Source organism: Dicentrarchus labrax, unplaced genomic scaffold, assembly GCF_905237075.1.
Source record: "Dicentrarchus labrax unplaced genomic scaffold, dlabrax2021, whole genome shotgun sequence".
In the NCBI taxonomy this organism is placed as follows: Eukaryota; Metazoa; Chordata; class Actinopteri; family Moronidae; genus Dicentrarchus; species Dicentrarchus labrax.
In genome coordinates, this window is record NW_026136713.1 from 18944784 (window position 1) to 18967909 (window position 23126).

General features: G+C 41.1%; 1 protein-coding gene and 2 non-coding genes across 3 annotated transcripts; all 3 read left to right on the top strand.

Annotated features, from left to right (window-relative positions):
• The first annotated feature begins 131 nt into the window (after positions 1–131).
• On the top strand, positions 132–23125 carry polr1a (RNA polymerase I subunit A). The gene is made up of 37 exons (XM_051419170.1): positions 132–308; positions 660–768; positions 875–970; positions 1291–1440; positions 1667–1777; positions 1903–1988; positions 2839–2927; positions 3044–3124; positions 3588–3705; positions 3847–3988; positions 4164–4325; positions 4416–4538; positions 4655–4882; positions 4974–5081; positions 5174–5320; positions 5743–5934; positions 6066–6215; positions 6491–6674; positions 6795–6877; positions 7913–8071; positions 8390–8488; positions 8638–8790; positions 9287–9369; positions 9719–9884; positions 10572–10695; positions 11105–11205; positions 11342–11541; positions 12014–12181; positions 15149–15284; positions 16130–16284; positions 16403–16532; positions 16671–16778; positions 18222–18497; positions 19671–19871; positions 20492–20609; positions 20734–20898; positions 22610–23125. Exons 1-37 carry the CDS (start codon positions 232–234, stop codon positions 22708–22710), a joined length of 5079 nt encoding a protein of 1692 aa, XP_051275130.1. The 5' UTR covers positions 132–231; the 3' UTR covers positions 22711–23125.
• Positions 7049–7185, top strand: LOC127375307 (small nucleolar RNA SNORA5). Its single transcript, XR_007887366.1, has one exon. It is a non-coding gene; the product is annotated as a small nucleolar RNA SNORA5 (small nucleolar RNA).
• Positions 10063–10199, top strand: LOC127375306 (small nucleolar RNA SNORA5). Its single transcript, XR_007887365.1, has one exon. It is a non-coding gene; the product is annotated as a small nucleolar RNA SNORA5 (small nucleolar RNA).
• Position 23126: the final 1 nt, after the last annotated feature.

A 23126-nucleotide genomic window follows, 5' to 3' on the forward strand; every position in this document is an offset into this window, starting at 1 on the left:
ATCTTAATATTGAATTTGTAACATGAAATCAGTTACTTAAAAAGCATAATGTCGGTAAAGTTTGTAAAATAAACCCTACATATCTGTATTTGTCACACCCCTCTAATGGCAACTTTGGTCTGACGGTCCCACGTGTGAAACAGGACCAACTCTGCCTCGCATGTGGTTGAACGAGTACGCCATGAATTTATAACAATAAATTACCCCCAGAAGTCTGGATTATTGTCTCAAATGTTATTCGCAAAAGAAGTGCCATGGCGGCGTTTGGAGGGCATGTCGTTTGGCATGTACTCTGCAGAAGAGATAAGGTGAGAGACAGCTTATGTAGGCTCAACTTAAACGCTGAACATGACTTCAAAACAACATGCCTGCTCATGGCAGCATGTTGCAACGTTATGTTGGGACATTAAACACGTAGTTTAGCTAGAAACTGCTGTGTCAATATTCATTATATATATATATATGTGTGTGTGTGTGTATATTTATATTTATCTTTGGGTTCAACCCTCAGTTGACCCTGTAGGGACCAAGCAAGAAGACACTACACAGACTAAAATGACCAAAGAGTTATTTAAAAAAAAAAAAAAAAAAAAAAAAAGATCTAGTATATCTGTGAAAGCAGTGAGTGTAATAATGTATTTTTCTCATCTCCTGTGCAGGAAGTTGAGTGTGAAGACGATCACTAACTCCAGGTTCCTCGATGCTGTTGGGAATGTGGCCCCGAACAGCCTCTACGATCTGGCCCTGGGACCAGCAGACAGCAAGGAGGTACATCTCCACTGAAATCATTGTGTGTGTGTGTGTGTAAAGTTTAGGATTGTGAGCATTAAGTTTCCATTTTTCACGTTACTGTCTGTTATTGTTGTTTTACCAGGTGTGTTCAACCTGCTGTCAGGATTTCAACAACTGTCCGGGACACATGGGACACGTAGAGCTGCCTCTGCCTGTATACAACCCTCTGTTCTTTGACGTAAGCATGTCCACAAATACACCACACAACCTTTACTTATGCTCAGAAGGTTGGCTGTTTGTGGTCGGCTTTACCATCACTGTATGAATGTGTGTAACTGGGTAATTGTGGCATTTAGTGTGACGCCTTTAGAGTGGTTGTGAGACTAGAAAAAGGCGTTAACAAATACAGTCTATTTACCATTTAATGATGGACCAGCCTGGCGGGTTAAGGCCCGATAAATCTGTATTGACTTCTAAACCCACTTTCTTAAACTTGCTCCAATCTATCTCCTTTTATGAACTTTAACCAAGGTTTCTCATGCTCTTCTCTTCCATCAGAAACTCTACCTGTTGATTCGCGGTTCCTGTCTGGCATGTCACATGTTAACGTGTCCCCGAGCTGCCATCCACCTGCTGCTCAACCAGCTGAAGTTAGTGGACCACGGAGCCATGCAGGAGGTCTACCAGATAGAACAAGTTCTCAACCAGGTGGGTTTATACTTGCTGTGGAAACTAATTGTGGCAACCATGATGTATCATTACAATACTTAACCATTGATGTGGAGGAGAGAACTGCATTGGTATTACTTTGGATTGGATTGGTTGGATAGGTTTTTATGGAATATGTTAATGCCGCTTTATGACATTTTATATTCACCATAGATCAACAGTTCTCTGTCTCTACTTTATTTATGAGTTTGTGTGTTTCTGTTAGTACCTGGAGGTGAATCCCAAAGCCACTGGAGATGAGATTGAGCAGGTGCTGAAGGAGTTTACAGACACGATTGTTGGAGTGAATGCTGAAGGTTTGGATAACACCAAACCGGTGAGTACACACTCACACACACACACACACACACACACAAACTTAAAATCACTTTATATATATATATATGATTTGAAATATGTATGTATGTGTGTGTGTGTGTGTGTGTGTGTGTGTTTCTTCAGATTAAACACCTTGTTGAAAAGAAGAGCAGTTTGATAAATGACTTCTGGAGGATTCACATGAAAACTAGGAAGTGCCCGTACTGCAGGTAACGACAATGATGATGCAAAATACTTTATTCCTCATTTGATGTTGATCTAACTTTATACATAAAAGCATAACCATCTACCACCTTATTATTACTCACGTGGAGCTAAACACACTTAGACAGGTATATACTTTCTAACAGCTGTGGTGGTTTTGGTTTAAATATGCGGTGCACAATGAAACAACAAACTAGGGACTAATCTCCCACTTGCCTCCATATGGTGGTCATAAATTGATGTCTATGACCACAGGGAACAATTCAGATTTTTAGGCTTCATTTTCTACATTTGACAACTAAGCACACAGGAGAAAATGTCTACAATTGTCCACCTTGTTTGTGTTATAATTATAAAGAAATCAGCCTCACTGATGTTCCCCACATGTCTTGGAAAAAAATCTGGAAATGTGGAGACTAGTTTTCCAGTCATGGAAACACCTGGAAATGTATTGAAATGACCAAACATCCTGGAAAAACAATCTATGTTGTCCTGATGAATGTTTATTGTATATTGTATAAATGCTCCCTTTTCATTTTGGCCATGTCAGTCAGTGTAGCTGTTCACACCGGAGTGGGACGGACTTGCACCGTTCTTCGTAATGAACCTGAGACACCTAATCATTAAAAAAGGAGGAATAAAACTGGAGTTAAAGTCATTGCTAGACCTACCAATACATTATATAACTGTTTGTAAGCAGGTGCCGTCCTGTGTTGTAAAGACAAACTCCTGGAAAATGTCCTGGAAAATAATTCCTTAATAAGAGTGGGAACCCTGCAACCCTCTTTGCGTACATGTTGACAATACTCAAATTCCTAATTGTCCATTTCATGCTGTGTGTGTGTGTGTGTGTAGGAGTGGCAGGTTTACGGTGCGTCGGGAACACAACAGTAAGCTGATTGTCACAATGCCATCAGGAGGGCAGACCGATAGCAACACTGATGGTGAGTAATATTTTAAAGAAACGGGACAAAACAGAGGACAAGCACATTGTTAACTTCTTTGTGGTGGAAGAGGCGTTCATACAGAAATCTTACTCTGCTTTTGTTGCTTCTTGTAGAGGATCTATTGGCTGGAAAGAGAGTCTACCTGACGGCCAGCACTGCCAGAGAACACACCAACAAACTGTGGGAGAAAGAAGGTAGGCCAAAAAAAAAGAAAAACATCCCACCTCCATGAACATAAAACTGGACTGTTTAAGGGCCAGATTACATATTTAAACATCTAAAGGTGAACAGTTGAATAAAGTATTGTCTCATTAGAGGGTCTCATGTGACTTGAGTAAAATCTCATTTGAAAAGAAACATATTTAATATCTATAATGTGTAAAGATACAGTAATTAAGATTTTGTACAGAAATAATTTGTAATAATTTGTCATTTTTGTAAATTGCATTGTTGTCATTGATTTCCCACTGGTTCTAACCTTTTCGAAGTGCATTACACATTATTAAAAGTGCTGTATGAATGATTTTAAACTCTATTTCCTTTTCTAGAAAGTAGATATTACATTTTTGGGGGATGTTTTATGGCAAAAACAGCTGAAACAGCATTCAAATCTAAGAAATCCCACCATATAATTCTTACCTGTTCTCTTTCTTCCAGCTTTCTTCTTAAAGTTCCTGTTCTCTGGGCTGGAGGAGGGGGCGGTGTCAAAGGAGGGAGATAAAGTTTTCTATCCAGACCTCTTCTTCTTGGAGCTGCTGGTGGTCCCACCCTGCAGGTACAGTGTGAACAAACACACTCGGAATAAAATCAGAATAAAATCTCAGTAAAGATAAATATGCCAGGCTCATATGCATTCATTTTGCAGGATTGCATTATCCATGTAGCTCTATCACACCCCTCCTCCTCTCCCTGTCAGGTACCGTCCAATCAACCGGCTGGGTGACCAGATGTTCACAAACGGTCAGACAGTCAACATGCAGGCTGTCATGAAGGACTGTGAAGTCATAAGGAAACTTCTGGCTCTCATAGCAGGAGAGAAAACTGCTGAGGAGGGAGAAGTAAGATGATGTTTGTGTGTGTCAAGTGTGTGTCTGCTCTCAGAGTTGTTCTCTATATTCTTTTTCTAAATTCATGTCCATGTATATTAAAGAATAGCTGTATATATCCAGTTAAACATCTTTATTTTTGTTACACAGGACAACATGTCAACCTGTCCTCTCTTGTCCTTCCCAGGCTCTTGATCAGACAGACCAGACGTTCCTGTTTGGGATTCCTGGGCTGACGTTAACAGATAAACTCTACAACGTCTGGATCCGACTACAGAGTCACGTTAACATCGTCTTTGACAGCGACATGGACAAACTGATGACCGAGAAATACCCTGGAATCAGACAGGTATCACAGACACAGACGCTACAATGTAATAAGCACTTCCTTTTGCTTTTTTTGTCCGGCGATTGCCTAATTGTCTGTTCTCCCTGACAGATCTTGGAGAAGAAGGACGGATTGTTCCGGAAACATATGATGGGAAAACGTGTGGACTACGCTGCGCGATCTGTCATCTGTCCAGACATGTACATAGGGACCAACGAGATAGGAATACCTATGGTACCTATAACTGAGAGTAGCAAACTAACTGAGGAGGTAGAAATATCAGCATGGATCACAGGAGCTCTACGTTTGATTCAGAATAAAACAAAATCTCCCTCTCTCCCAATGTGCAGGTGTTTGCCACCAAGCTGACCTACCCCCAGCCCGTCACCCCGTGGAACGTGAAGGAGCTCCGTCAGGCCGTTCTTAACGGACCCAACGTCCACCCCGGTGCTTCCATGGTGATTAACGAAGATGGCAGGAGGACCATCCTATCAGCTACCAACCTCGCACAGAGAGAAGCTGTCGCCAAGCAACTGCTGACGCCCTGTCCGGGTCCACATAAGATGCCCATGAAGATAGTGAGTCAGATTGTAATCATAGTCATTTAGACATAAACCGTTGTACACCCTTCAATTTAATTAACCCTTAATCAACTTTCTGTCTGTCCAGGTGAATCGTCACATAAAGAACGGAGATGTTTTGTTACTGAACAGACAGCCAACTCTGCACAGACCCTCCATACAAGCCCACTGTGCCCGGATCTTACCAGGAGAGAAGGTACAGGCTGATTGCTTGAGGCTTATTTGTTTCATTGTGGTGTATTAGAGAAGCAGGGGTGGAAATAAAACAATCTTTATTTGACGATACAGGTACTAAGGCTCCACTACGCCAACTGCAAGGCGTACAATGCTGACTTTGACGGAGACGAAATGAACGCACACTTCCCTCAGAGTGAGCTGGCCAGAGCAGAGGCCTACACGTTAGTCAGCACTGACCAGCAGTACCTCGTCCCCAAGGTGGGTACATATTTGCACGCATTATTAGTGTTGCACAACACACTTTGGAAGAGAGGAAATATCGAGGGGCAAAGAAAGCGACAAAGTGTCCAAAGTTTGCGTTCATTTCAAGCTGAAACATAAACTCTGTACAGTGTCTGTTGTAAAATAGTAGGTCAGACTTAACAGATACAGCAAAAGAACACCAGCAACTTAAATCTAGATACAGATCTGGTTATTTCACATTATTTGTGTTAGGAGGGCTTGAAAACGACTCCATTACATTAAACTAGCAACTGTACACTGTCTGATTTTGATAAGACTCAGTAGCACAGTGTGTTTTTGCTTATATACTAAAAAAAGTGACAATCTAAGTTGCCTACACATTCCTTTAAACACACAAAGGTCAGCAGGACTCAGGGTTTTCTCTCTTCTGTCTTCAGGATGGTAAACCTTTAGCAGGTCTGATCCAAGACCACATGGTATCGGGTACGAGGATGACGATAAGAGGATGTTTCTTCACCAGATTCCAGTACATTGAGTTGGTGTACAGAGGACTAACAGACAAACCAGGCAGAGTTAAACTGCTGCCGCCGGCCATACTCAAACCACAGCAGCTATGGACAGGAAAGCAGGTAATTGAACTTTAATCAGATACTCTTCTTCTTGTGCTCCGTACAAGACAAACGTGTCCATAATGAACTTGAATTTCATTTAAAGGAAGCTCAATAGTACTGTTGTGTCATGCATTTGTTGTTTCTTGTAGGTGGTGTCCACGCTCCTGCTGAATGTAATCCCTAAAAACGCGGTGCCTCTCAACCTGGTCGGCAAATCAAAAATCCCTGCCAAAGCATGGATCCAAGTCCCACCGCGAGCTGCTCCGGGGTACAGACCTGACAGCATGTGTGACTCCCAGGTACAGACACAGACACACACACACACACACACACACACACACACACATAAGGTGTAAAGATCTGCAATGTAAATCAAACATGCATCAACAATGATACAGCTTAATTAAAATCTTTGCTTTATTTGTTTTAGCTGTGTGTGTATAAATTTTAAAAACACACATGAAAAGCAAATTGGGTGTGGCTGGATGAAGAGCTATGGATATGTTTGGCAAAAGTCCAAAGTGACCTTTTCATTTATTAACCCTTCCTCCTCTCCTTATTCTTTGTTTCCCAGGTGTTGATTCGTGAGGGCGAGCTGTTGGTGGGGGTTCTGGACAAAGCTCACTACGGCTCCTCCGCCTACGGCCTGGTCCACTGCTGCTATGAGCTGTACGGAGGGGAGACCAGCGGCAAACTGCTCAGCTGTCTGGCTCGCCTCTTCACTGCTTACCTGCAGCTATACAAAGGCTTTACTCTGGGTGAGAATCTGGATGCAGTACATGAAACACACTTATTACAGTCAGAATCATTGGTTTTGTGTATATTTACTGAAGATAGAAGATCAGTATGATGTTCAAACCTTTTGCGTTTGTGTCTAGGTGTGGAAGACATCCTGGTAAAACCGGGTGCCAACAGGCAGAGAAAAAAGATAATTCAAGAATCACTGAAGATTGGCACCAAAGTGAGTTAAAGCACCAGTGTGCTCTTGGGAAATTAACTGTCTGATAGTGTTTTCCTTACTGATGTTAAATCTGACATGGTATACGCTCAATTCTACATTTGGTCTTATTCTAACAAATAAAGGGCAAACATATGTGGCACCAATCCACAGTAAATAAGTGTTTAAAAAGATTGCAGCCTTGTCAAATTCAGTGCTTCCTCCTCAGTGGATGCCACTGGCCAAAATGGCTGCCACAGTGAAGTTGTAGTTCATGGGCCCCACGGTGCTCAAACATGCCCACTGGGGATAAATATGTACTACACACAAGCATTAAGTGAAATGAACAGAACCAGTGAAGACTACTTCTACTCTGCAGTTGCCACAGTTATTGTTGAGTGTCTGAAGTTTTATTAGCTAGAGCCAATCCAATGCTTCCATCACAGAGTCTTCTGCGTGTTCACCGACAGCTGGTGCATTGTATTTGTTGCTTTTTATCTCTTTATCTCAGGGGATTTGTAAGGAGGAGGGGGCGGCGGCATCCATTGCTGTCTGCCATAGTGTCTGTGTATTTATTCATACTGCCATTCGGGGGCGCCAGAGTCTGACGTTTTCTAATCATACACACTGTAGGTTTAAATGCAACCTTAAACCAGCCATCATCAGGCTCTTTAGCTGCCAACTGCTCCACCACGTTCACCAGCTAATCACTAACTGTCTGCTGTTTGATGCTGAGCAGGTAGTGCTCGGTTTTTAGAGCTATTTTGCTGAAAACAGTTGCCTACCGAGGCTTGCGAGCCTCAAGAGTGAAACAAAACAGTAAAGTTGTAGTCAGACAGCCCAGCAATCAGCTGAAACTCACTATAAAGCTCTGTAATGTGGAGCGGAGCTGCAGCTTCAGGTGATAATTGTGTGTAGGTTCATCACTAAGAGTGAGTTGTTTTTTGCACATTGTTTTTCCTTTAATTTCATATAAAAATCTAATATAATTCTTGGGGGGGAAAAGCGTGGAAGTGTTGTTATCTAGTAGAAAACATACGTTTTCCTTCCGTCTCCAAGGCTCTCCAGGCAGCATTCAACTTGCCCCCCAATGTGGATCAAGCTGAGGCTCAGAGCCGCTGGCAGGACGCTCACCTCAACCCAGACCAGAGAGACTTCAGCATGGCCGACCACAAGTTCAAAGAAGTTGCCAACCAAGTGAACAATGACATTAACAAGGTATCTAACAATGACTGTAACACTCTGTTTAGTCCTATTGGCTCACACAATACCAGCACGGTATAATGGAATAAAATCACACTGGTTGCTTGTTCTGCAAGGGACTGTGACCTTTTTGAGGAACTCAGTTTAGTACTTTATTACCTGTAGGATAGTTCCAGGTGTAAAAATGTACAGAGCAACACAATGTCTCGGTGTTGTTTCCTTGTTTTTTCCCCCCCATTTCCTGTCAGCTTTCTACTGTACTCACATTTTTAGAAAAGGAGTGTATGTTGCCAGTCTACGATGATGATGAAATATTGTTGTGTGTGTCTGTAGGTGTGCATGCCAATTGGACTCCACACCTCTTTCCCAGACAACAACCTCCAGTTGATGGTCCAATCAGGAGCCAAGGGATCTACTGTAAACACCATGCAGGTACCCCCCCCCCACTACATCATACCATACTGTACTGAGTAAAACCTCCTAGATTTTAGGCTGTTAACCTACAGATATCTTGACCTGTGTGTGTGTGTGTGTGTGTGTGTGTGTGTGTGTGTGTGTGTGTGTGTGTGTGTGTGTTTTAGATTTCATGTCTACTGGGCCAGATCGAGTTGGAAGGCCGTAGGCCTCCACTGATGCCTTCTGGGAAATCCTTGCCGTGCTTCCAGCCGTACGACCCCGCACCGGGTGCCGGGGGCTTTGTTTCTGGACGGTTCCTCACAGGCATCAAACCACAGGTACATGAAGAGAGCTGTATGTGTGTGTGTGGTGTGTGTGTGGTGTGTGTGTGTGTGTGTGTGTGTGTGTGTGTGTGTGTGTGTGTGTTGTTAGAGAAGGCCTGGGAGGCCAAATGCCACACATGAAAGCACTCTCTCTGTTTCTTCTGAGTCCTTTGTACGAGTACCACTGCTATGAATCAGAATCAGAATCAGAATCAGAATTTGTTTATTGCCAAGTAGGTTTTTATGCCTACGAGGAATGTGACCTGGTGCAGTTGGTGCATAAAAATATATACATATACAAATACAAATAAACAAATATACAATTATTCAAATTCAAATCACACAGAAATCACACAGAAAAATAAAGTACTTTCAAAAAATAAATAGATAAAGATAAGAAGAGAAAGAGAATGACTTTGTTACTTTAGTCCTCACAGACTTTTATAAAGATTCTTGTTACCTTGTGATACATTTTTTTTTTCCTTCTTTTCTGTAATCTTGTTGTGTTCAGGAGTTTTTCTTCCACTGTATGGCTGGCAGAGAGGGACTGGTCGACACAGCTGTGAAAACATCTAGATCAGGATACCTGCAGAGGTGATGTAAACCTTACAGCGTAATAGTTCAGAAAAGGCTGCAGTTATCTTTTTAGTGCAGTCACATGAGTGTGCAGAGGCCTTACATTAGAATTTGGTGTGATTTCATGTTTTCAGTCTCTCTCTCTCAAAAAGGATACACTTTTTGACTTATCTGCCTATGTCTGTGCAGGCCTAGCTCACTAGTATACATGGTGTATGCTCTTCTGTGAGAGGAGCAAAGAAACAAGTATTCCAGGATGTGAACCAAAGCAAAACCATCCCGGAACAAAGAAACTCATCCTAGGAAGGATTGTCTCCTCCTTCTACTTATAGTGTTCCTCTTTTCTTCTACCCTGCCTCTTCTTCAGATGTGTCATCAAGCATCTGGAGGGTTTGGTGGTGCAGTACGATCTGACGGTGAGGGACAGCGATGGGTCTGTGGTGCAGTTCCTGTACGGTGAAGACGGGCTGGATATTCCCAAGACTCAGTTCCTGCAACCAAGACAGTTCCCCTTCATAGAGGACAACTATGAGGTAAAACAGAGCAAAACACAAACCCTGTTGAGGATATAGCACTTGGGTGGAAGAGGATTTTTTTTTTTTTATCCTGACAACAGAGGTTTAAACCTGACTGTCTCCTTAAACTGCAGCTAAGCTAATGGCAGAGCAACACTAGTCCCACAGCACACATTAAATACGTGTTTAAAAAGATTGCAGCCTTGTCAAATTCAGTGCTTCCTCCTCAGTGGATGCCACTGGCCAAAATGGCTGCCACAGTGAAGTTGTAGTTCATGGGCCCCACGGTGCTCAAACGTGGCCACTGGGGATAAATATGTACTACACACAAGCATTAGGTTGGATGAGAACTAGTGAACAGTACTATTACTCTTGATTAATACTCATTAATGTCCAGTGTCTTAATATTTATCAGCTATAGCCTATCCAGTTGTTTATCACCGAGTCTGTGAAGATTTGAGGGTCATTAGAATAAATCGGAAATGATTTCAATATGTTTCCCTCAAATATACAAATGAATGGGGAAAGTATTCAAATGATCTTTCCTATTACCCAAACACAATTCAGCCCAGAGCAGGGGAAGCTCTTTCTGCTTTAAGCAGTGTCAGTGTCTCCAGAATCAAATATGGGTTACCCACACATTCTGTAGAAAATTAACCTGAACGGTTAAAGACACCCAGCTCTCTGTTCCCTCATTCCTGTTAGGTTATCAAGAGGTCCCAGGGCCTGGACAAGGTTTTGGCACGTTTGGATCCTCAGGCTGCCAGCAAACACTTTGCAGCCATCCAGCGCTGGAGAGAAAAGAGAGAGTTGGCCTGTCCACGGAGAGGTAGATAAAGTTTGGCTGGGCAGTAAAATGATCTCACATCTGTCTGATGTACAATCCAATTTTTTAGATATATATTTAACCTGACTAAAATGTATATAAAAGCTGATTAAAATGTATTTACCCATGCTGGCTGCAGCACTCTCGCTCAATACCGGACCAGTTTCAAAAATTGTCATTAGTCACTTGGACACACAAATATGGGAAAATACCAAAAGTTAAATACAAAGTTGCTCTTTAATCCAAGTCACATTCTTTGCCTGATAACAAAAGTGTCTACACAGTAGTTTATCTGGCAGTAGGAGATCAGGAGAATCCAAGAAATGGACAGTCAAGTGCTGTATACTATATTATGTGAATATTAGGTGAATATCATGTAATCTTTGTGTTTGTTTGTTTTAATCTGTGTCAGGAGCGTTCCTGCTGTTTTCCCAGAAGAAGTTGGCAAAACTAAAACAGACTGAACAAGTAACAGGCCCAGATGACTACAGCAGGAATGCTGCTGTAAAGGAGGTATTTATACACAACAAAATCAAAATGTACAGTAGATCAGTCAGTTTTGATATCACGCTCGGTTCCCCCAGCCTCAGTATGAAGTGACCTAACCGAGTCTGACCGAACTGTCACTGTAACTCTGCTCCCTCTGCAGCTCATAAGGCAGTGGCACTCTCTGGACGAGTCCAGCCGATTAAAATACAGCAGGAAGTCCTCCCGCTGCCCTGAGCCCTCTCTGGGCTTGCTTAGGCCGGACGTCTGCTTCGGATCAGTATCCGAAAACTTCCACAGTATCACAGACAAATACCTGCAGAACCGGAGCGGGCCGAGTGAACCCAGCCTGGACGCCAGCAGGTACTGAATATGAGATTTTAAAATGGGTAACAACATATCACTATTATAAAATGTAATACAATGTTATGAAGCCACAAAATCTGACGCACTAAAACAACAGTAACCAACAACAGTAACCAACCTAACCTTTGTATTCATGAGCCAAATATGCAAGCATGTGAGGATTTTGGTAGAGAGAGTTGTTTTCTCATTTAGAGGCCAACCACTGCTGTTTGTTCAGTAAAGGCAGAAACACAACACTTTCTGAGTGCTTTGTTTTATCAGTAATTTAAGAAGTATCAAAGATATTATTCAGTATAAATAAATACAATTAATATACTTCATATACTATTAAAGGTGAACCTTCATTGAGTATACAGTTAAGCACATTATTGAGCACATATTAACTAATTAACCAGATTTTTTTCCAGGTCAAATAAGCCTTGTGTCTCTCTCTCTCTCTCTCTCTCTCTCTCTCTCTCTGTGTCTTCAGCCTTCGCCAGCTGTTGCACTATAAGTGGCAGCGTTCACTGTGTGATCCAGGTGAAGCAGTCGGTCTGCTGGCAGCTCAGTCCATAGGCGAGCCCTCCACCCAGATGACCCTCAACACCTTCCACTTTGCTGGCAGAGGAGAGATGAACGTCACTTTGGGAATACCTCGGTAATGTCACCTCCCACGCGTGACTTATTTTTTTATGAATGCTACATACGAACACATCATCCAGGACATACACAGGTCCTTGAACAGCCTTGGGACATTTTTATAAATGTCTAAATATCAGCCTTCATTGTTAGACTTAGTTCAGCCTGTGTGTCGTTTACACTTTTAAGAACTCGGTATCAGTATATGAATGTATCCTTTCTGTTTGTTCTGGTTTGTGTACTTTTTACTTAAGAGGAGCTGCCAGTAACCCATCGTGTGTTGAGATAAGAAGAACAGAAAGTGACTTAGAGTGAGAATCTGTAGCAGACTAGTTTCTGCTGTCAAATTGGAAGCTAGTTAGTTTAATTTGCTTCATTTCTATCCAGGCTCGTCATGATGACTACTTTAGTTGGACCATATATTGTCCCAGAAATAATTGCTATAATATTATTGTCATTTTAAGACCATTTTATGCCACTGATATAATGATAAGCACCATAATATTATTTAAAAAAAATACTTTTTAGACATTGGACTTGGAATCTGAATATTCAGATATTCTTGATAAATACAACATAAATAAAACAACATAACCAAAGAGGGTTACAAGGAAACAACAGGCTAAACAAATAGTGAGGGCAGAGAGGGTTTCACTCCCAATAATCTGATCATCACTGTCAAATAATTTACTTTATCTCATGACAAATTTCAATGTCCTATACAAAGGAGGCTACTCAAAGGAATACTTAAATCAGTGTAAACTAATTTGTCTCAGCACAGGGCTCACTGTCATTTAGAAAGGATTTAATCAAAGATGTCATCTCCGTATTAACAGTGCAGTGAGTTTGTTTTACATAAACAACAGAAATATTCTCTGTTCTGAGGTCAGATTATCTGATTGTGGAGTTTATCAGTGTGGTTTATCGGTTTGAATACACAGAGATGTTTCAGAGGTTTTTTGTTCTTAACTGGAAGTCTGTACAGATTTACACTTACATTGTAATTTGGTTTCTAGAACTGCAGACTGTTGAACTATAATACGACACGTTTTATTAAATTAAAAACATATTAGTTACACTGAATATCTCACAGATTCTCCACAGAACAACATCAGGCATACATAATCTTAAAATAGAACAAAGTGGGCAGCTAAGTATTAATCTGTAAGACTCACACAACTATATCAAATTACATATGTTAAAGCACTGAACATTTACTCATCCTGTATTTAAAGCGAAAGCACAAAATATAAAGCGTACGAACATATTAATTGAAGCACATAACCTCCTATACAACCAGCAAGACAACTTTTATCCCAAACATATCCATGACAAAAACTAAACGAGCCAATATACTAATTAACCGCAGATTCTCCAGATTCTAATTCAATAATATTTCGGTTGTGCAGCCTTACTTAAAAGTCTATTTAACTTCTGTTATGTAACGAGGGTTTTCTGCTGATACCTAGTCCCAATCTGATCTCTGTATTTTCTGAGACAATACAGTTGCACAGTGCACACTTCACGTACATTAAAGTTATCAAAATCAATACAGTGTGCATGCTTACAATGACAATTAAATAGCTTTACAAGTTGTTTTTATTGCCAAAATGAAGTAAAATAACAAACCCTGTCTGTAATATTTTTGGCCTTGATGCTGTCTTGGGGGAGTTTTTCTCTTCAGTGTTGCTTCAGTGCCTTTGCCGGAGTTACTTGAATGAATTGCTTAGTGTTGACTGTTTATTTTCATTGTCTGTACATCTTTTCCACTGACTACACTGATAAATGACTCTGACTGGCTTTTTGCTCATGAGGCTTTGGTTGCATTTGCTGTGCCGTGGTCAGTATGGTTGTGTCTGCTCTCCACCGCTGTCTGTTTGTGGCAGTCAGTGGCAGCTGCACTCACGGCATTTTTGTGCATAAAAAAACCTGCTTGACACGTTGAACGAAGGATCGGATCGGGCTCAATTTAGCCAATTTCTGTATGGCTGCTGTGAACTCAGTATCTGAACTGAAAGCCTTCTTAACACTTGACTGGCTCTTACACGTTTACAGTCTGATTGGCAGAATCTGTTGTGTGTGGTTTTATCTCTTCCTCTAATAACTGCCTGCAAATGTAACACCAGCATTTCAATTTTATCATCAGCCAGATGGTTATAATAGGAACTGTTGTTGGTGGAAATTACTAGCAAAATGATTACCAGACTTAGCACAGCCTTCCTAGAAAAAGAGTGACTGCACAGTGAAACCACAACAACAGCGGCAACAGACCGATCATTCAGCCAGATTTGACATAGTCTGCTCACATTATCTGTTTGCTTGCTTTATGAAACAGATTAATCCTAGTTCAGTTTGTTCAGACTAATTCAAGACAGACTTTTCACAATATGCCAAATCTTTCTGAGCCACATTTCGGAAACCCCCCTCAGTTTTTTGCAAACACAGAGTTCGTTGCAGTCCCCTGTGACAGTCACCGATTTGTCCCTGCAAGTTGGTTTCCCCATTTTCGGTTTAGAGACTGATTAAACATTTTTAGTTCTTTAAATATTATTTCTTCTGGCTCGTTAATGGAGACAAATATGCCTTTCTGTTCAGCCAGTATTTTGAACTAGTTGAGCATTTTTCATGTTTGACCCCTGATTGAAAAAACCTCTCACCTAGCAGAGCTGCTGGGTAGAAAAAGAAGCAACCAGTGGTTGCACAGCCGCAGATGTTGCGCCCTATTTCTGCTTTTCATGTAGAGAATGAAAAAAAAAAGTGGTTAGTGGTCAGAAGCAGAAATTGTGGTATGAGCAGGTGTCACAGCTCTCCAAACCTCATAGGAGGAGTGTTACTTTTACAGTAAAGTGTTTCTTCAGGAATACCTTTCCTAAATCAACACGTCTTACGTTTGTCCACTTACTCTCCCCTGCTTCATCCATCCAAGCCTTCACCGTATTTTTCCTCCATGTCTCACTCTCTGTTCATATGTGCATCCGTCTCACAGACTGAGGGAGATCCTGATGGTGGCCAGCTCCAACATCAAAACTCCCATGATGAGCGTTCCAGTCCTAAACAACAAGAAGGCCTTGAAGAGAGCCAAGACACTCCGTAAGAAGCTCACCAGAGTCTGCGTGGCTGAGGTGAGGATCAGCTTTTTTGCTTATAAATATTTTCTTCAAGGGTTCCTACAAGTTCTCGAAAACGGAGAAATTTAGAGACTATTTTTCCAGTCATTAAAACACCTGGAAATGATTTAAAGTAATTAAAAAAGAACCTGTGTTGCCCTTGTGTTTTAGCCTATCAACCTAGGAGTGTGTTTTGTTGGTTGGATCAAGTGCGCAGTACGATGCTTCAAAGCAGAGTGGAACAGACTTGCAGCAATCTTGTCGACATCAAGTCTATTTTACCCAGAGCCATGATCAGATTCTCAGAGAAGCCCAGTGGAAATGCTGTACACATATCTACTTGCATAGAGCGTATTAGTTGTTATTATGGTTGATAAATACATGCACTGCGATATTAATTGTATGTGCAACCATGAAATGAGCTAACATGTAGTGTCCCATAATGAACCTGAGAACACTTTATCGTGGGCCCTGCATCATTTAAAAAAATAAAAGTATAAAGCTGAGATTACACGTGCCACGACTGGTAAATTATGATTGTTTGTGGGCAAGTGCTGTTCTGTACTGTCAAGAAAACTCCTGGAAAATGTCTTGCAAAGTTCCTGGAAAATGATTTCATAATACTTGATTCTGCTTCAGTGTGGGATTAATTTTCTTTGAGTAAATTGTTGTTTCTTGGTGTCTGTTTCATCATGTCAGTACATGTCTTGTGACTTTCCTCTTTCATTTTTCACTTTGTGTTTGCACAACTCTCCTGTCTTACTAACTGGGAATAAATATATATTTATGTAAGTGTATAATATATTTACCTATCTGCTTAACTTATTACAAACTGTGTATTTATGTGTGTGTGTGAGCAGGTGCTGCAGAAGGTGGATGTTGTAGAGACATTGCGGATCGAAAATCACCAAAAGTTCCGGACGTTCAAAGTCACCTTCCAGTTCCTGCCTCCTGACCGGTACAGCGACGATAAGCTGCTGTCACCTCAACAGATCCTCCAGTACATGGAAACTAGGTGTGTGTTTGTGTGTGTGGAGCCTGGTAGTTTCTCCTTTACCAGAATAAGAAATAACCTGATTTTAACCTCTTATCTCTCCTGTTTTACACTTTGTTTGGTTGTTTTTTCCTCCCAGGTTTTTCCGTCTCCTCCTCGAGGCCATTAAGAAGCGCAGTGCCAAGTTGGCGTCCATCGCCGTGGAAACAAGGAAGGCCTCCCCCAGAGATAAGGACAATGATGGTGATGGGACGGCTGGCACAGCCGGGGTCTGTTTTTAAATTGGATTGTCTTCATTTCAGTATTCCCTTTTTAGGATTAGTGTTGTTACTCATCTTTGAATTTTCGGTCCTTTCCTTGAATACCCCAAAAATCTGAAGTATCTTTGTCACGTTGACATTTATCAGTTAGATGACGGGGATGGAGAAGAGGAGCAAGAGATTGTTGATGACCAGGGGAACGAAGGAGACGCTGATGCTTCCGACGCCAAGCGAAAAAACAAGCAAGAAGAGGAGGTATGAAGATCACTTAACCACTTTATATTTAAGTGTAACTACACCCTTCAGTTATGCTAGCTCCCTCCCTCCCATCATATTTTGAAAATGCATCAGAGACCTGCAAAGGATAGCCACTTTAGGGGACGGGGCCTCAACACCGACCGGAGTGAGTGACGGACAGGTCACAGCAGTGTAACAAGAACAGCGAGCTGCTGGTCAGAGCTAAACAACCATGAGCGGCTGCCGTCAGACTCCCTCTGTCCGGGCTGGAAAAACGGAGTACAGCGAAGGTTTTACAGGCACTAGAAGCACATTCATGACCGTTTGAAGTTTCTGTTTGGTACCTGTGTTGTAGCTGAGCTAACGGCTCAGAGAGGCTCACTCTCTGGTATGTGTGTGTCAGTGGGTAGACTTTAAAGTAGATGGCAATATTAACACCAGCATTGATTGAAGTACATTCCTATAATTTAGTTTTACAGATCAAAAAACATGTTTCAGTGTGCAGTAACTCTTTAAATACAAATATGTGTGTGGTAGAGCCCTTGATTTCCCCAGAACGATGTTTATTTGGTACTTTATGATTGGACTTGTGGAATATTTTCATCTGACTCACCTTAGAGTTGGTTTTTAAGGTATTCCAACTGACTTGCCTGGACTAGAAAATGGGGCTGCTCCTCTTGCATAGGAATGTTTCAGTGTGTCCTTGGTTGAATATCAGTCTACAGCCTTGCTTGTGCATCTCTGAGGCTGATGCTAATGCTAACATGCTCACCATGATAATGCTAAGATGCTGATGTTGAGCAGATAATGGGGGAATATGATTATTCTTACAGCTGTTTAATCATAAACCAAAGTTATTACAGTTTCTCCCGAGGACAACGTGACTGTGTGAACTAAATATCATGGCAATGTACAACATTGTGTGTCAGTCCATTCAGTAGATGTTGAGATAATTGTATAGAGTCAGTAGGATTCTTCCGCTGGGGACCATGAACAGACGTTGCCATGCCTCGTGCCATGTGGCTAAATATCCATGATTAACAGACGATGTCATAAACAAACAAATAACAAATGTTAATAAAGTTTGCACAGTACATGGTTTGATTTAAGTTAAAACCCAGACATTGATCACAAATAACTAATAATATGTTCTTCTGCAAACCACCTAAATATTGTTTAGTCTAGTAAAACTTTTCTATTGTTTGTATTGTATTACTCAAAAATGTTGTTGTGGTAAGCAAACATAACTTCTTCAAACTAGCATAGAACTTGGGCAGCTAGGAAACATTGTTTGCCCTGTATCTGCCTTGAATCATATGAAATGTTAAATTTAAATGTAAAATAATCTCACTTACTCAGAGAAGTGTCGCAAAGAAAAAAAAAAATCTTTGACAATAAAGAATCCTAGCTCGAGCACACTCAAGCCAATATTTAAAAAAAAAAAATTCCTTTCCTCCACAGGTGGACTATGAGAGTGAGGAGGAGGATGGAGAGGATGACGGTGAGGATAAAGAAGATCTGGGGGAGGAAGAAAAGGTGGTGGAGGAGAATGTGGAGAGCGTGGAGGAGTCTCAGTTGGAATCTGTAGGAGTGAGAACGGTGAGGAAGACGAAACGAACGAAACAAGGGAGAGGAGACGAAGACACCATGAATCAGATGAGAGTGAACTCTGTTCTGGAGTCCAACCCGGCAATAGAGAGATACTGCTACGATCACCAGCATGAACTCTGGTGTGAGGTCAGTTTGTATGTCGTACACAAGCACATTAAAAAAAGGTTTTAGGTGGCTTCACTTGAACATTAGATTTTAGATTAGACTAAACCAGCAATGAATCATACTAATAATAAGTATTAACTGTGTAGCCACATCCTTCTAACTTTGTGTCATACAACCTCTCTGTCCTCTAAAAACTTAACACATAAAGCATGGTTCTGATACACTGAGCTCTGCCATGTAAAGGCTCTTATACACTCGCCGTTCCCGACCTGTAGCGCGACAATGTGACGTCACGAGTCTCGATTTCTCGCCATGAATTCTGGCACCTGAAGGATTGTACAGATGCCTGTAGAGGCTCACTTGATCGGAAAGCTTGCCCTCGAACTCCTCCATCTTCCTGTCTCCGCTTTGGCGCTCTCAGCTGAAAAAAAAAGAGTGGTGTGCGACAGTGTATAAGAGCCTTAACAGTGGGTCTTACAGTAAATACGCCTGCTGTAAATGTACTGCAGTTCTTGTACCTCGCACCTAACTGCACGCATTACCACATGACTAAGCATAAGCTGGCAAATCTTGAAATCTTGTTTCGTCAAGACACCGAGCGGGAAATTTAGCTGGCCTTTTTTAAAATGCGACCAGTCAACAGATAATATCTCCCTGCATCCTGTTACACATTTGTCTTTCCTGCAGATATGAATCACATTGTAAAGCACGTTTCAACAAGGCAATTCAAAGTGCTTTATGTAAACATAACTTTTTATACTGCAACACAATCCAGTGTAAAAATACATTTAAATACAATTTAAAAAAAAATAAAAAATTTAAACTAATTAGAAAATGATAGTACAAGACTAATACAAGTGAGTTATCCCCATCTCTTCAGTTTCTGCTCTTTTGCCTGCCCAATTCAAACAAAAAAATGAAATGAAATGCTGGTTCTCATAAGGCAATTTATCTTTTTTTAATTGGTAACTGTAGCTATGCTTTACTGTTGCTGTCCTTACCTAGAGTTTGATACTGGTTAATTAATTTGAGAGCATTTGAGATTACTGAAATTATATGAATGGCCACATACCAACCAATCACACAATGTCCTCTCTGTCCTCTGCTGGTTTTAAACAATGCAAACTGCATCTTCCAGATGACTCCCTCATCAGGTTGTTATTTAAACCTTGACCCCTTCGTCCCCGTTCATAGGTCCATCTGGTGTTGCCAGTGAGCAAGGTGCACTTCGACCTTACTTCAGTCCTGTCAACTCTGGCCCAGAATGCAGTCATCATGGAGACCAGAGGCTTGACACGCTGCCTGCTGAGCGAAACCACCACAAAGACGGGAGAGAAAGAGACTGTTCTCAACACAGAAGGCATCAACATGCACGAAATGTTCAAGCACAGTGATGTACGTACACATTGTTGGTTAACGAGTGAGACAGTTTTGTCTTTAGACTTGAGACTTGAGACTACACTGTGGTTTTGAAGGTTCAGTGTGTAACATTTAGGAGGATCTTTCGGCAGAAATGGAATATAATATTTCATAGGTATGTTTTCATTCATCATTTATAATCACCTGAATACAAGAATTGTTTTCGTGACCTTAGAATGAGCAGTGTTTATCTACAGAGGGAGTGGCTCCTCTCCTATGCAGTTTCACGGCCTCCATACTTTCTCCTACATGCTTAAACGGGAGGGTGAGTCGAGGGGGTTGCAGTCTGCAACTACACCCCTAGAGGCCACTAAATCTTACACACTGGTCCTTTTAAGTTGGTTGTGCAAAAATGTGAATTCCAGATATTGAACTTGTCATATTTCCAAATTAAATTATAATTTAAAAGATAATTATATTTATTTTTTTAAATCTCTGGAATATAGTAGCAGATATTAATGAGAGTTTTTGGGAAATTGTTTTAATATTGAATCCTTGCAGTGGATTCAAATCAGAGATCAAAGCAGATATTTGATTAGAGTTTATGTCATGTTTGGTGATAATCCCAACACTGAGACTGTATTTATTTTCTCCAGATCTTGGACATCAACAGACTGTACTCCAATGAGGTCCATGCCATGGCTAACACCTACGGGATTGAAGTGGCTCTGAAGGTCATAGAGAAGGAGATCAAAGACGTCTTTGCTGTCTATGGTACACTCCTACACACACACACACACACTTACACTCACACACACACTGTCTAAACCCACCAGACAACAGATCACAAGGCTGTCAGAACCACTCATGTTTTCTTTGTATTTCTCTGCCTTTCTAGGTATCGAGGTGGATCCCAGGCACCTGTCACTGGTAGCAGACTACATGTGTTTTGAAGGTGTATATAAGCCATTAAACCGACACGCCATGCGGTCCAACTCCTCCCCTCTGCAGCAGATGACCTTCGAGACCAGCTACAAATTCCTCAAACAGGCTACCATGCTCGGTGAGGAACGGACGATGATAATAATACGAAGACAAATAACTACACATAACAGAATGCAACAACACAAACACGTTTTTTCGCCATAAGTCAAGATTTGCTGCAGGAGTTATGACAAAATTGGTGTTTAATAGGCTACGACTGTGAAGTGACATTTTTTCTTACCCAAACGCTCAATGGTCAACTTCACTGTGACATGATTGTGTCCTTTTTTTGGCCATTGATCAACACCCTAACTCAGGAACAGGAGGGGAGAGTGTGACCATATTTCACAGTTGGTCAGACACTGAGTTGTTGCTGCTTTATGAAGGTCAAATTGTGACCTCAACATAGGCATGTAGCCATGATTTAAGAATGAACTGGGCAATAACAGATTTCACACACATGTGAGGCACACACAATGAGTAAACAACAGTACAGGCTTAAATCTTTCCACCTCATCCATTCTGCCTTTCACTTACTGCCTCATTCCGAATTTCCACCGACTGTAAACTACTTACTGAAGCGTGCCACAGTAATCATGAACCTGTGAGTGAGTGAGTGAGTGAGTGAGTGAGTGAGTGAGTTTTACTTACAGCTCGTAGAGAGGATTTGCAGAAAAAGACGAAAACTAAAGTATGACATTTTATTGAACTGTACTGTAGAAAGAATCCATCTTTGTAATGAAGTATGTGTACTAGTTTAGCCAATAGTTCAATGATCCAAATACCATCATTATAGTGATAACCTCGATTAGGCCAAAGACTTTCAACCTTATGTGAGGGATGTCTCAATCCGGTCTTAACGATCAGTATCGGCGCCGATCAGGGCATATTTTAATTGATAGGTATTGGCTTTACTGATCCGATCCGATCTTTTGTTTGAGGTCAGCTATCATTTACGGTAGCTGTTTTTACTCCAGAAGCTCTCATGCGCAGTGCAGCCATTGTCAACTCTCCGTTTTTTTTCTTTCCTCCACTCTTTCTGCCCCACCTGCCTGTGCTCGGAGGACGTAACAGTAGGGATCCGACACGACCACACTCAACACGCCACTGCCAGTGCAACAAAAAGTACTAAACTAACAGTAGTATGTGAGATCAGTGGTGTAAGTGAGTGCATGAGTGGAGAAGTGGATGTTGTAAGATGCAGCAACACAATCAAACCATCAAACCCAAGAACCAGTTAGTTGTCTTAAAGTACCTGCAAAGAAAACAAGACAAGCCACAGAGCCAGGAACAGGAAGACAAGGTGGAGCGGGTCGTCACAAGACCAAAAGATTACACAGGGTTTGATATTTTATACTTTATGTGAAAAACGAAATAAAAAACAGTACAAGCACTGATTTTAGGAACTTTAATGTACTTAAAGTGTGCAATGTGCACTGTATTATGTAAAAAAAAGTATTGGATCGGGACTCGGCAGGTACTCAATATTAAACCTTGATCGGGACAACATATATGGAACATATACGAGTCTCTACAGACACAAAAATAAAGTGCAACCTGACTGGCTAATGGAGGAATGCAATCACAAGATTGGTTATTCTTGTTTGTTCAGGTTTAATGACTGAGTCATACTTCACAGCACACAAGTGAATACTTTTATTGTCTTTATGTATTCATAGTGCTTTGAGAGGTGGAAACATTTTTGGATTTCCTGTCACAAGTCATCTTATTTACCCTTAGAGCCATCTAGCCAAAGTTTTTGTTCATGGCCGTTTCTCTTCCTTTTTCAGGGTCACACGATCAGTTGGTGTCCCCCTCGGCCTGCCTGGTGGTGGGGAAGGTCGTCAAAGGTGGAACGGGACTGTTTGAACTGAAACAACCCCTGCAGTAGGAGAGGGGACACCACAGTCAGCAGAAGCACAGTGGTTGGATGTGACGTAAGACCTTTGACACCATGACAGAGCTGAAGTGGATCCTCTCAGTTTTGCAGACACAAAACATCTATGACACCTAAATTTTCTGATAAAAATATTAAAAAGAAAAGATGCCTTCTTTTGGGTGTGACAAAATGAAAAATGCTTGTGTCTTGAAGAAAATTGTTCCTGAATCAACTGAAAACCAATGTAACCCAGATTTATATTTTAAAAAAATAAATAAATCATATTATAAAAGGATACATAGTGGGGAGTTTACAGGCACAAAAAACATAACAACATACCCACACATTTTTTTTTTTTTTTGTTTGTCTCTTTTGTATTTAACAATAAAATAAAACAAAAAAAAATAAATAAAAGTGTATAAAACTTG

Excerpts from the sequence above, each read along its gene's own strand:
- polr1a (XM_051419170.1), top strand. The coding sequence starts at position 232 with ATGTTATTCGCAAAAGAAGTGCCATGGCGGCGTTTGGAGGGCATGTCG. Across the intron at positions 12,182-15,148 it reads GTCACTTTGGGAATACCTCG|ACTGAGGGAGATCCTGATGG; the intron begins GTAATGTCACCT and ends TCCGTCTCACAG. Across the intron at positions 16,779-18,221 it reads AAAACAAGCAAGAAGAGGAG|GTGGACTATGAGAGTGAGGA; the intron begins GTATGAAGATCA and ends TTTCCTCCACAG.